This window comes from Fringilla coelebs (assembly GCF_963513975.1).
Source record: "Fringilla coelebs genome assembly, chromosome: 1".
In the NCBI taxonomy this organism is placed as follows: domain Eukaryota; kingdom Metazoa; phylum Chordata; class Aves; order Passeriformes; family Fringillidae; genus Fringilla; species Fringilla coelebs.
Genome location: NC_140028.1, coordinates 135,542,645 through 135,556,779, shown reverse-complemented (window position 1 = coordinate 135,556,779; position 14,135 = coordinate 135,542,645). Strand labels below are relative to the sequence as shown.

At 42.1% G+C, this 14,135-nt stretch overlaps 1 protein-coding gene across 2 annotated transcripts in view; it reads right to left on the bottom strand.

Annotated features, from left to right (window-relative positions):
• Window positions 1-7,275, bottom strand: part of KIAA1217 — a gene marked incomplete at its 5' end in the record, with an annotated part of 334,455 nt that extends 327,180 nt beyond the window's left edge. The window contains one exon of one of the 2 annotated variants that reach the window (XM_084211849.1): window positions 7,212-7,275. In XM_084211849.1, the coding sequence (XP_084067975.1) occupies window positions 7,212-7,275 (64 nt within the window). The remainder of the gene's footprint in view (window positions 1-7,211) is intronic. The other variant, XM_084211846.1, reaches the window with a different exon arrangement.
• Between the last annotated feature and the right edge of the window lie 6,860 nt (window positions 7,276-14,135).

Below are 14,135 nucleotides of genomic sequence, written 5' to 3'. Positions count from 1 at the left end.
AAGTTGGTAGACAAATATATGGGTTTTGCTTAAAATCTTTCATGTTTTAAAAAAGGTCCCCATTTTTATTTCCCATTTAATACCATTTTGCAGTGACAATCTTGGAACAGCAAACAAACCTCCAGGATACCACTAAAATGTAGTAAAAGAGTGCTCACTAATGCCATGCTGGCAAGTCTGGCAAGCCTTGATCTGCAAGCCATAAATCCACTAGCCACCAGCTCCCTGGTACATACCTCAGGAGGAGAGAAGTGTCAGGAAGTGCGTCAGGCACATGGGATTTGGGTGTCCCACTGCTGACCGCAGCTGTGTCAGGTCTGTGCTCTGCTTCCAAATCAACACCATGGTGTTGCCCTCAGACTCAGCACTGCCCCACTGCCAGGGACTGGGATTTACCACCAGGTAGCAGGCATGCACACAGCCCCAAACAGGATGCATTCCTGGATGAGGGAGAGCTTCAGGGAGAGCCCATGTTGGCTACTCTGCTGTGACAGGAGCCTTAATCTGTGTGCGGACCGGGCACGGACCGGAGGGGAGCCAGAGAACAAATAATTCAGCAAAATGCTGAACAACCCCCAGTTCACCTCCCTAGGCTATGCCACAGACCCATTCCACCTGTGGAAATGGTGAACTACCTGCCATGTTCGCATTAATTTCCCAACAGCAAATATATGAGTGGTGCCCACAGAGCTGCAGCCCCGGCCACGCTGCGCCGCGCTCCAGCCGTGCAAACATGCTGCTGGAAGGGTCACGGCCGGATCCCAAACCAGGCACAAATGCTGCAGAAAAATCCAGCCCAGATCAACAACATTTGGACTCTCTGTCCTTTTTTATTCGTTCACTGTGGCTCCTTTGTAGGCTTCAGTCTTGGTTTCAATGAAGCGACTGTGTTGAGAAAAAGAGAAACTCTAAGAAGCAGGGGAAGCGTGACAGCAGATATAGAAGTGAAAAAATATCCAACAAGTGTTTTGCTCCAGTTACTTCTTGATTTCACAGAAAAATCAAAAGCAGATGCTTTATTTACTGTTCCCATAGTACTGTTTACTGTGCCTTCATGTATTTCCTGAAGTAATTCCCGTTTTTCCCCTCTCATTTACTAATAAAAGAAATGAAAGACACAAATAGTATAGACATGGAAAAGAAACAGACAGATGAGACATTTTTCATCATGTTAAAAATAATTTTCAAGACAAAGCCCCTACTAACCATGTTCTTTTCTGAGAGTAAATACCATAATTACTCATCACAACGAGTACAGTCTAGATGCTTCCAGGCCTTCTAGAACTCCCAGGTTTGTGGGTTTGGGGGTTTTTTAGTCTTTTTAAAAAACCCACCCTAAACCCAAGAAAGCACATTTTATTTACACAAGTGCTTTCCAGCACTGCCATGATGACTGCTCGACATTCACATCCACTCTGGAGCTATGACCGTACTATATGTATTCTTTTTAAATCTTGATTATTTTCACAGAAAAAGAATATACCAGAAGGAATCTCTGTATTGAAGATATTTGTCCTGAAGTCATATTGGATCCAAAGGAGTCATGACTATATATTACAGAAGCAGTTAATTTAAAATTAAGATAGCAATAAAAATGGTACAGAGCATTTGAACATCACTGACAAACCTGACTGCTGTAACATTTTCCTCATGTTATGTCTCATCATCAAAATTCCAGCATCCCCAAATGCTGGGATATGCCAAAGAGTAATTTTAAAACAACCCAGTACAAGATGTTCCTGATTGATACCTGTTGCATTTTACAGCATTTGCTTGTGCATCACACTGCTCCACAACGTGTTCTCCTTAACCTGGGTGGCACTGACAGCCCTGCGTTCTGCTCCTTGCATCTCACCAGATATTTTCAAGAAAAAAGCTGATAAATCATTTCTGCCTCCCTCAACACTCAAAGGCCAAATAATCTCTTGATACTTCAGCAATGCCTCAGTTCATGGCAGAAACTGGATGGGAGACTCCCAGTGCTCAGCAGAGGATAAGTGACGCTACTGACCTCTCCTAGGCTGTGGCCAGCAATCAGAAAAACATCAAGAGCTTCATAGCATGTCCCTAGACCCTCCTGAAAACTAAAAAGCTGCAGGAATACTTCAGCCCCAGAGTTAGGTAGAAGATTACCAGTAGAAAACCAAGCAAACAGAAAATCCAGAGAGAAAGTTGACACAAAACCAGGAGGGAGCTTTGAGGAAGAATGTAAAGCCTTTCCAACAATAAACACTCTGCAAAGGAGCACTGGCAGCGCAGGTAACACAGGTTGGGATGTTCCCTGAAAATGGTGATAGATAAGAGAGGGACAGAACACCTTCAGGAGAAAATGCAGAAGTGAGGGGTTGGTCTGAGGTTCAAGCTACTGACACAAAATAACACATCTCATCCTGATTTGGGCAGGAGGCCCTGTACATCACAGCAGACTCACACCAATGTCAGTTCTGCAGGAATAACAAACACCAGCTGATCATTAACTGGTGGAAGTAGAGCAAATAAAACTTCCTCACAGAAGCAATGGGACACCTCTCTATCCTGATACCCCCGTGTTTGGCCCTCATATCTTACATTAATGGAAGGGATTTATGCTTTGGACTAGGATCCAATGTGTTTCCCTAATTACACTCCCCACTGCTAAAAATACACATTCTTCTATAGCTCTCGCTGCAAAACTACCTACCCTACTCACCCTCCCCTATTCAAGAGGAAAGTAAACATCCTTCTTGGAAGGAGTAATCAGATGATCAGAGTCCAAGACACCTTAGCAGCTGATGAGGAACAAAGATGAAGAAATCAAGCAGTTCCTCAAGATGCCACCTCAGGGCTTGCTATGTTAAAAGATAACACTTTTCTCCTCCTCAGAAGGTTCTGTAAATCCTCTTGAATAGAGCAAGGGAAAGAAAGAAAATAACACCTCCTCGGCTCTTGATGATGGGAATCGACACCCAGCTGGGTGAAGACTCTTCTTCTCAGGCTACAAGCTGAGGTCTGTTTTCAGCTTCATGTGCAGATGTACCTGCCTTGAAAATGGGAAAAGACTCATTGCCTAAGGAGCAGCATGGTGCCCTGGGCTCACCCTGAGGGATCATACATTCACTGTGCTAACACTGCCCAGGTCACACCCCTGGCAAACACTGTGCCCAGCCTCGGAGGTCACTGCGATGGTTGGTAGTCTCCTTATTGACATTTCAGTGGAAGACACAGCATTTCTACAGCCTGGGGAGGAAAGGGTGGAACTATCATCTCAAAGAGCAGATAAATTTAAGTCTCCAATTAAAACAGACAGCTTTATGATTACACCAAAAATGTACTAGGGCAGTGCTGAGGGCTACAGAACTGAGGCTGCAGGGAGTGGAAAATGAATCTGCTCCAGCATGAAAAAATAAGGAGGAACACAGGACCTCTTTATCACGGCCCTCTTCCGTGTGTCAGGATCCAGGAGCTACTAAGAACTACATCTTGGAGCACAAAAGGCAAAAAGACTCTTACAGTACTTCTTTTTACAGGCCATTTGCCTCTCTCAGGACGTTGCACTCCTCAAAAGAATATTTTGCAAAATTTACTTAATATATATATGCAAAAGGTTGCAGAGATAAGGAAATGCTCTCAGTGCCAAGTCTCTTGACTTGCCAGGTGTGAGAATGAATCCAAACTGATGAAGCAAAGATGTTCACACATATATGTACTTTCTAAAATACTTTTTTAAAAAAACAAGGTAGAACTTGGGCAAAGGTTGCAGTTATCCCAAAAAAGAAAGGAAGGAAATTTTTTAAAAGGAGGAAAGGGCTGATAAAGAAGTGCCATAAACTAAGATGTTTCCCTTGATTTTCAAATAAAGGTGAAAGCAGAAGAGAAATGCAGAAACCACACAAGACACACAAAAGAACAAGGAGAGAAAACAGTCCTGAGAACAACACACTGGCAAAGGCAAAATCTGTAAAGAAACAGAATTCCAACTCATTTAAATGACTGAGAGAAAGTCAAAATTGTTTATCAGGTACATCTGTTTTGCTGATGCACACAGGCACAGTGCAAATACCTTAGGCACACTATCAAGGAAAGTCAATTTCCAACTTGGGCACTTAAAATACAAACACCCAACATAAATATATATGCAGAGATAAGGACTCAGAAGGAAAACTTGAGGTAAAAGGTACCAGGAGCACACACATACACTCCCCACCACACTCAGAAAAAAAAAATAATTTGAAATACAGACATGAAAAGACAAATACCCTCTGAACATACAAGTTTGGTAAATGATGAGCATGTAATGCAACTAGCCAAATATATGTAGTGAATATCCATAGCAGCCAGAAAATACCAGTAACTAACCACAGAGAATCACAAGATTCCCTTTAACCCCATCATTTTCACAGGGTTGTTCAAGAGCAAGCCCAGGAGTGGTGCCAGGGAGGGAGAGGTAGAGTAGTGCCAGGTTGACAAAGCTCAAGCTGCTCAACAGTTTTCAACTCCAGCTAACCCAGCTACTGGAGCTGGTCCTTTCAGCTCCTAAAATCACTGGACTGGGCTGTAGCAAAACTCCAGCTCACTGCTGAGAATCCACACCAGTTCAGCCAAGGCTGCGAAACTTCCGTGTGCTGCAGCTCTGCCCCACCACATAGCCATTCCGATTTTGAGATGAGGTTGCCTAAAATAAACCTATTTCATCTGGTATAACCAAACTGATCAAAATCAGTTATTTTCAAAAACAAGAATCAACCCACAGTGAGTGCCAGTTATGGCTGGTATGTGTGAATCAACTGACCCCCAAAAAATCTACTACTGGAAAGTGTTTGCATCATTAAAAACAGCCATAAAGCAAATTTCTGCTGAACTACATCCAACCTCTTCTAAATAAAATTAATGAAGTGAATAATCAACTGTGGAAATAGTTTTTAAAAAAAACCTGAAAATATTTTCTTAAAGCAGATACAAAAGGCTGTAGTGTCACTAACTGGAGATAGAGGGAAAGACTGAGACACCATCTTCCTAGACCACACTTCAAAGCTTTGCTATCTCCCAGCTTTGGCTGGAAGCAAAATCCCAAAGGAGAGGTAATTTTCAAGTACGAAACCTTTCTTTTAAAAAGTGCTTCAGATTCAAAGGTGTCTTGCAGAGACTCAGAGTCTGTTCCTCAGAACTACAAACACAGCAGTAGGGTGAATTTAAACTCAGCCTGTCTCAAGACAGCCAGTAAGAAATGCAAAGTGTGGTGAACAGAAACAGCTTCAAACGTTTGAGCTAATAGCATCACAAAGCCTGATGATAAGGTAACTCTACTGGTCAGATCTCAAGATGAGAGGAGCAGATTGCTGACATCCACCCAAGAGGCAAATAAGAGTACAATCCCTCTGGGGGCACAGATTGCAGCCACAAACTTCAAAACATTTATTTTGCCTGAACAGGACCTGGTCATCAGTTCAAAGGATTGTTGCCAATGTACTGATTCTGCTCTGCTGACAATGACTTCACACACAGCTTCACATCAGCACGGATGACACAACAATTCACGTTTCTTCTCAGCAACAGCCATCACCCACCACTGCTGCAAATCCTCCCAGAGACATTGCTCCAGTGCCCCAGCCCTCAAAGGCCAGAACAGCCCACAGACAGGGCTTTCAAGATCAAAAGGTGGTCCAGTTTAACAAAATAACTTATTAGCCCTCACCATGCAGACAGATCTCTCAGCCATTTAGTTTCCACCCCTGGGGAAGGCAGGACAACAGGCTCAGACTTCCTCGGAATTTGTGGGCCTCTAGACAGAAAAGCCTCTTCTTTGCAATCATCTTCTCCCAAACAAGAGGATGGGACAAGACAGGAAATAATCAGTTATCAACATAGCTTTGAAAGATCATTTCCTGGGAATCAGACTATTTTTCAAAATCAGCAACATCTCTACCCATTAATTCAGACACTAATGATGAATGTCCACCACTGGATGAGTGAGCTGGCACTTGCTAAAGCAACTACAGATAAAAAAGTAAGTATTTGGCCTCGGGGAATTCAGAGAATCAAAACCCACTCTTGTCAGAACCTAAATGAAATCCAAAAGGCAACAGTCCATCAGTAATCTACAAGTTTCCTAAACCAAAGGTCTGAGGAACTGTCCCAGCATCAGACTGCATTATCAATATAAAACAGGGTAACTTCTTCTTAGCTCTACTTGGCATATTCAGGCTTCAGACTGCCCAAGACAGTTCTTTGTTGTAGAAAAACCGAGAGAATATTTCTTCATTTCAGGTACACCTCTCCTTCTTTCCATTTATATAGTTAAAGTAAATGATCAGATGTCAATGAATACTTTAATTGCCCTTCCTCTTGGACAGCTGGATCAATTCCTAGAGCTATTCCTTTAGACCCATGGGACTTGTTGCCAAGGCTATTAGAAGGATCTAGGTCCAGAAGTCCAGAGTTCTAACAGCTGACAACCATATGAAAATATCTCAGTTTATTCCCAAATATGACTATTGTAAGCAGAGTTTTCTGTGTCTCACCAAGACTCCCCAGCAACATAGTGATCACTGATAAAATCATAAAGAAAAGTCCAAGTCCAATTCAGGCACAGAAAACAGCCAAATGCCTCCCTTAGAGGGTCAAACAGGGGATCTCAGCCACCCATCACACCTTACCTTTGCAAGAGGGAAATGATACAACTGGAGTAACACAGAGAAAGTCATTATTCCACAACAGGTAGCCACATCTAACACATTTTAGCCCATCACGTGGAAGATGTGATGGGGCTCATAGCACATGAAGGAAATCAGCAGTGTTCATGGCAGAAAAAAAAAGTTTTCCAGAAATTAATTTTTTTAAAGAGAGAAGCAAGAGGGCATTTCAGATGCACCTCCTCTAACCCACCTTCCTCACCCTGATGCTTATCTTCTGTGTGTGTATATATATAAAGACAATGAAGGTAAAATTCACAACTTAGTGAGCATCTCCAGCTCCTGTTAGTTCTGCCTTTATATCCTCCCCATCTACCCATCTAACACATAATCACCTCTCCGGAGGAAAGCACATTAGAAATAAGAAACATGTGCATCCACCACTTCCCAAAAAACAGCCCTCCAATGCACATGAAGCCAGGAGGAGAGTGTGGTAGGACACACAAGAGGGGGCTGATGAGACCAGCCCATGTCCCCAGGTTTGTGAGGACACACCATGGGGGTGGGCAGCATTTTCCAGGCCGAGGATGAGGTTTCACTTACCCAGCTCTCTACAGGGCAGCGCCACGCTCCAGCGGGGCAGCCGGGTGGCTCTGCCATGAGGCATTCCGGGGCATCACAGCACAGGAACTTCAGGAAACCTAAAAGAGGGAAGGAGTGAGTCAACAGTGGGTGTGCTGAAGTCCCTCTGGAAACCAGCACTGGCAGCCTCCCACAGACAGCCACAGCTGAAAACCCTGCAAACAACGCTTCATCGAAGCTGACTAACCAAAACATTGTTTGTTAAAATGCAGTTAAAGCTGGAAGTATGAGCAATTTAATAGCTATTCACTTCAGAAAAATATTGCAAAATCAAATATTTTTAACCCAGCAGAAATGCCCTGCAGCAGCTGGGTGACAGCAAGGAAAGACAGTCAGGTCTTTGAGTCCTATTCCCCACACACAGGCACCCACTCCCTTGCCTTTGCCTCTGATTGGAAATGTGATTTTCCCTAAGATTAGAATGCCAGGTGGGAATTGAAGGAGGAACTGTCTGTATGTCCGCATAATGAATGCATTCCAGAGACAGGGAAGCTGTGATGACTGTCACTGACTTTGGTACAGATGAGCCTGCAAAAGGGTGTGAAATGCTGGAGTCTGGGCCAGCTGGTCCCCTAAAGTTGCAGGCAGCTTCCAGGTGGATCGCACCCTCACCCCTTCCCCAGGCAGAGATCCAGTCTGAAGACAGGAAACACATGCAGGTGAGTACCAGCACTAAGATCAGGTCATGTGAGAAATAAAATCCAAAAGTAGCCACAGAGGTGCTCTGTAGCCTTGCAATTGTGCATTCTGCATGCCAAAGACTGCAAACCTGTGCATTTCTAATTGAACCTGCTCATGGTACAACCCTTAGACCTGATTATATTATACACTGCATTGGCAATATTTAGATACTGTATTAGCAACAGATCTAACCACAACCATCCACATAATTGGTGAAATACTTCTCACACCTGAGTCCTGTCTCTACTACTCTGCCACAAGTTAGCAAATGATCCCACTTCTTAAAGCATCAGCTACCCTTTCATCACAAGGCAGAGGTGACATATGCCCAAAGAAATTCTGACCTCTCATCATTTCTAAAATTTTATTTCAGCTTTATTTCACCTATACCCATTTCCAAGCTTCATCCATTTGTTAGTTCTAGTAATTTGAAATACAACATTATATCTAAATGTAAGAAAATAAAAAAGAACAACAACATTATTTTCATTACTCAGGAGCGCTACAAATTTAATTATCAACCTCATTAATGTGATTTAGGTTCAAGGTGACAATATCTTGAAATAATGACCATTATTAAAAGTACACCAAACAATGTGGATCTACTGAAAGGCTGAGATATAATTATACAATTTTCCCTTTTACTTGCATCTAAGTGGTTTAATGGATATTTCCCAAACATTTCATATTCACAAAGCCTTGTAGGCTGATAACACAGCCTATGATCTCAAAATTTCAAGACAAAAGTAGTTTTAAGAACACTGCTTGACAGTAGGGGATCATTGGTCGCACCTGCCAAAGGGTGGCCACATTAGTGAGCTTCCCACTATCCTAAGGGAAAACAAAAGGCAGAATCCCAGTGCCTCTGCCTCTCCTTGCCCCAGTTTCCCATCAGAAGAGCATGGCACTGGCAAAATGCTCCAGCATTGCCTCCACATCATTCTTCAGAACAAGCCCAGGCAATCTGTTAGCAAGAACCACAGATTCACGTCTAGGACTGAAAGGGCCAAAGTACTTGAACACAAATACTTGAAGTACAAATAAGTGAGCCAGGAGAAGAAAAAGAAGACAGAGAGTTGGGTTTCTGTCTTCAGAATTGAGAATAGCAACACTGCTTATTTAAACCAGAATGCAGTCTACACAATCACAACTGGCAAAATCAAAATGTTTTGTACAGGCTATACTTGATTAAATTAGTTTAATTTTTACTATAAAATTAAAAAATAATTACTGGTTAAAAAAATAACATAAAATATCCTTTATCTAAGGAATGCTGTAGTTGGAGGAGAACATAGTTCATTCTTCATACAAAAAAGGCAGAGACTAAATTGCTTGAACACAAAAGATAACTCAAATTCATCTACCAAGTTGTACCCAGCAACTCTGCAATAATTGCATACAGAACACAAACATGCTTTGTTGAGAACTCACAATATCTAATCAGCTATAATTCCAAATTTTATTTTCCATTTGTAAATTACCAAGGGAGAAAACTACACAACAGGGATGTAAAATAATATTCTAGCTGGAGATATTTTGCTAACACATAAGCTGCTACCCACCCCTTCTCTAATGCCTGCAAGCCTCTTCTGCTTCAGAACTTATTTCAATTGTTAGTTTCTCTTTGAAGGTATTTCAACTATAATGCAAGCAATGCTCTAATGAATTCTCAGCGCTGTGCTATCTTTCCCAAACAGTTCTTTTACGTCATCTACAAATTTGGATGCTGAGATGTACTTGCTATACTTGTGTACATCTCTATTTCTGGGGAATGTCAATATTATCATCAAGTGAGATGTTTTAAAGTTTCTAAGCTTAAAAATAAAAAAAAAATAAACACACCCAAAAAAGCCCCAAACATACACCTTCTACAGGTTAGTTTCTTGCTCACATTACCCTGTGTTGGCAATTAACCCTTCTCACCCTACTCCACCTGCCCAGTGCTGACTGGTCCTGCACAGGTCTCTGGAGCCAGGGGAGGGGGTTTGCAGTGCCCTGCGAGTGGCACAGCCCAGGCAGCACCACACCAATGAACTTCACCCCTCCCCCCTACCAGGTTCATCCTCTGAGCAAGCAGATTTGGCAGCTTGCACTCCTCCCCAGACCTGCCTCTGTGAACAATCATTTTTCAGATTGACGAGCAGTCACTGCCATCCCGAGCTCCCCAAACACCACGAGCTGCCCCAAGGACATGACGTGCTGGATGCCTCAGCAGAGAGCAGATGGCAGCTGTCTCATGCTTGGAGCATCCAGGGACCACGGCCCTTGCTGCTCAGGGACACTTCTGACATTGTCCCATGTCATGCCTTCCCCATGATGGCATCTGAATACATTTTGCCACCAGTTAAGGTCCCACTGTGACCAGGACCCTTGTGGAAGGGCAGAGGCAGTGGCAGCATGGCTTAGGCTTTTGTCTCCTGCTGCAGCAGTGACAGGCAGGCTTTTCACTGAAGGAGGAGTATTGTCAGCTGCATCTGTACACTGAACTATCCAAAACTCATTTAAGAAAGTTAAAAGGAGAATATTATAAGAGGGAAACAAAAGGCTACTGGTCTGCCTTATGAAACAGATTTTTTTTTTCAATAAGCTAAAATATGCTTCTTTGAGGCCAGCAGTCAAGGGAGCAAATACCTCATTTTTACCAGCCCAACTGCAAGAGTCATGCCAAGCTCACTAAAAATGCAAAGGCAAAAAAACCAGCCAGAAATTCACTCTATTCCAGAGCATTCAAGTATTTTATCAATGAATGAAAGAATTAAGCCAAAATTAGAAGTCTTTTTGTCACAGATAATCATCTTCCTATGTTCTTTGAAGAAAAGCAAACATTTCCAGGTTGTAAAAGAGCAATGACAAAAATGCCTCTTCCTGTGTAACCAGGAGCTGACAATTCTATACAACAAATAATGCTATTTTATAGTAATAAGTACAATATCAGCAACAGAAAAGTTAATATATTAACACTGACAGAAATTATCTCTGTTCTCTATTAATCTGCATTCTTTACAGATGGTTATTTAGAAAAATTAAACATGAAACTGAAAGGTTATCTATGGCCATATTAGCAAACATCTGCTTATAATTCTGATTTCATGTTTGCATGCTATTCTTGGAAAAGCGACCCTTTTTAAGATGTACCAGATGTGACCAAGTGTTCTTAATGGTAAAATATTTGTTTCAGCAAGATAAAAGTTCAGGGCCAGGAAAGAAATCACATATTCTGCAAAGAGCAACCGCCTTATACTGCTGCTGCTGAATTCTCCAGAGGAAAAGTGTTTCTGAAGAGGGAAAAATGCAGTTTATTTAGTGTGCCACTACAGATAATGACTCTTATTTTTAAATATGAGACAGTCGAATGTATAAACATGGACTCAGTTTCAACTTCCAAGCAGAGAAGTTATGCACTACAAGAGCTGCATCACCTATTCACTCTCCAGCATGGGACTGGTACAGTAACCTTCAATCTCCAGCAGCAGCAGCTCAAGCAGCCTTCCACAAACTGACTTTTGCTCCCCAATGGCCTCACCAAGATTTCTCCTGCTCACAACAAGAAAGAAGCAGTTAACTGTGGGATAGGAAGGTGTTGTAGGCAGCAGATGAGAGCTGTAGCAAGCAACATGAGGGAGTTAATGTAGATCAAACCAAGGAGAGATGGGCTGTTCAATTCTTTCTTACTGTCTCCCTATAACCTAGTAACTGCTTAACCTATTTCCTTAAAGTAATAATTTTAAAAAAGGGTTCTGGGCCATCAAATTACTTGTTAATTATGTTTGATAGATACCCTTTGAATAAATAATACTGTTAATCCATTGGAAATAAATTTAAAAAGAAAAGAAAGGAAATTAACAACATAAAATAGACTAACTGAAGATTAATTTAATGGCAAATAAAGAGATTAACAATTAAAATTAAATTAGGAGTATGAAAACTTCTTTATGCATCTCAGAAAACTGAGCTACCCTGTCTTTTAGGATTCACATTTTGCTTTTCACTCGCTCCCCCACTAGTTCACATGCATCTTCAGACTCAGATTGAGTCTCCAAGAAGGGAACACGCCATCCTCCAAAGAAAACCCTGGAAGGTACAAGAGTTTGACTGTGGTGGCCAGGCAGAGAAGCTGGCAGGTCCAGCCCCAGAGGTGCAGGGCCAGGGTGCTCACCAAGCCTCCACATCTCTCAGCCATGCTCGTCCTGGCACCAGAACAAGTTTTTCATTTGCACCTGTTGCCCAGATAATATCTGGGACCTTCAGGACATTCCTCTCCACCACCACACTAGGGTAAAAAAAAAACCCAAAAATTTGTAAAAGTGTGTTTTGCCCTCTTTGCTTCCCTTTCCACGAAGCATAAGAATTCAAAGGGTGCAAATGACACAAAAAATCTGTCACCACACATACAAGAGGCAAGTTAGAGAGCTGCCCCGTGGGAAGGGGCTCTGTTGAAGGGAAAGTTATGCCTCAGTGAGCTATATAAAATGTAGCTAATTGAACTGCATGGCTCAGTGTAAACAGGGAAGAGCCTGCTTCCACTTCCCAGCCATGGAGCCAGCAGAGATGGTGCTGCAGACACAGAACCGAACAGAGCACACCTGAAGCAACCCATGAAGGAAGGCAATGGCTCAAGGACTCTACCTGGGACAAACAGGAAGTATGATGGGAAAATTCAAAAAAAGAAACAGTAGCAATGGAGCAAGGGCAGAGGAATAAAAAGACCAGAAATCATTCATTTAATGCAAAAGCACAAGCAGATCTGAAATCCTTCCAAGCCTCTTCAGCGATGATGTGCGCTTTTGTAAGCAGAAGTAGCTCTTAACATACTTTCTGCTTGAAATGGATTCCTCCTAATGGAATTCATTTCAATCTAGAGCTGAACAGCTTCCACTTTGGATATATGAAAGCATCCAAATGGTGTTTGTCACACACCTCTGCGCCTTTGACATCATTTCAGATGCACCCCAGACAGATGAGCAAGTCATATACACACACAAGTGGTACATTAGCTACAGTGAACAGGAACATCTGCATTTAGCTTTGGTACCTTGAAATCGGTAATGTAGCCAAGAAAAGAACTATTTTCAGCAATCAGATAAGTCACAAAGCTATTATTAATTCATATGGTTTCAGTCTCTGTTATTTCTTAAAATTCTTCAGCATAGAATCATTTAGGTTGGAAAATACCTTTGTAGTCATTGAGTCCATCCACAAACCTAACTCTGCCATGTCACATTTAACCATAGAAATCTAACCATAACTGCATGGCAAAAGCCAAAGGGCAAGGAAAACCTACCCTTGGTGAAAGTGAGTAAAAGGGCACCACACACTATATAAGAGTCTTGATGGACACATCTTAAAACTTTGTAGAAAGTTGACTACCCCTAGAAACTGAGTCATAGGATGAATGCCTAGACTCATCAGCCAGCCATCAGCAGGGCACAATTGAATTTGTCTTGCCCTGTGTTCTAGCTGCTTGGAAAGACGCACTAAAACAATGTTTTTATTTAATGTCTTCAAGTATACATCTCAAAATAATGTGATTAATTGACAAATACACAAAGACTTCTTCCCTCTGCTCCTATTGACATTAAATTATTCAGTATAAATTTCCCAACTCTATCTGGACCACTAATTTTCACACTCAAATGAAAGTATGTCAGCAAGACAACTGGTATTCTTCCTAATTCATCGTGTGTTTTCAATTGAGTAGCACGACTAAAGACAGGAGAGTGGAAATAAAATACAGAGTGCTATACCCTCCCTCTGCCTGCCACATTGAATTCAGAGTACCTGCAGATGGTAAAGCAGTAAAAGACTGGAAGCAAGTCTCCCACCAGTGCTCCTGTTATTGCCAGCAGCAGAGCTGCATTGATGCTACAGCAGCAGTGGCAGGTTTTCAAAGAAGCTGCAGAAAGTACAGAAATGCCTTACACAGCCAAACAGAACATCTTCCTTCCAGTTTCCTCTGGCTTCAGACTAAAGAAGCAAACTCTAAATCAAAACAATTCCTGAGCACATAGGGAAAGGCAGATGCCTTGTTTCTACCTGCACTAGAAAACATCATGGTTAAAAAGTTCATGCTGGCGTAGCTTCACTGAAAGATCAGCAGAGGATCTGAGCACTCTGTTGATGCAGCATTGGACAATGTAAGATCCAAATCTTACCTGCAAATGCACCTACTCCAACTCTGAAATGCACACTATAGTGTGTGAGTGA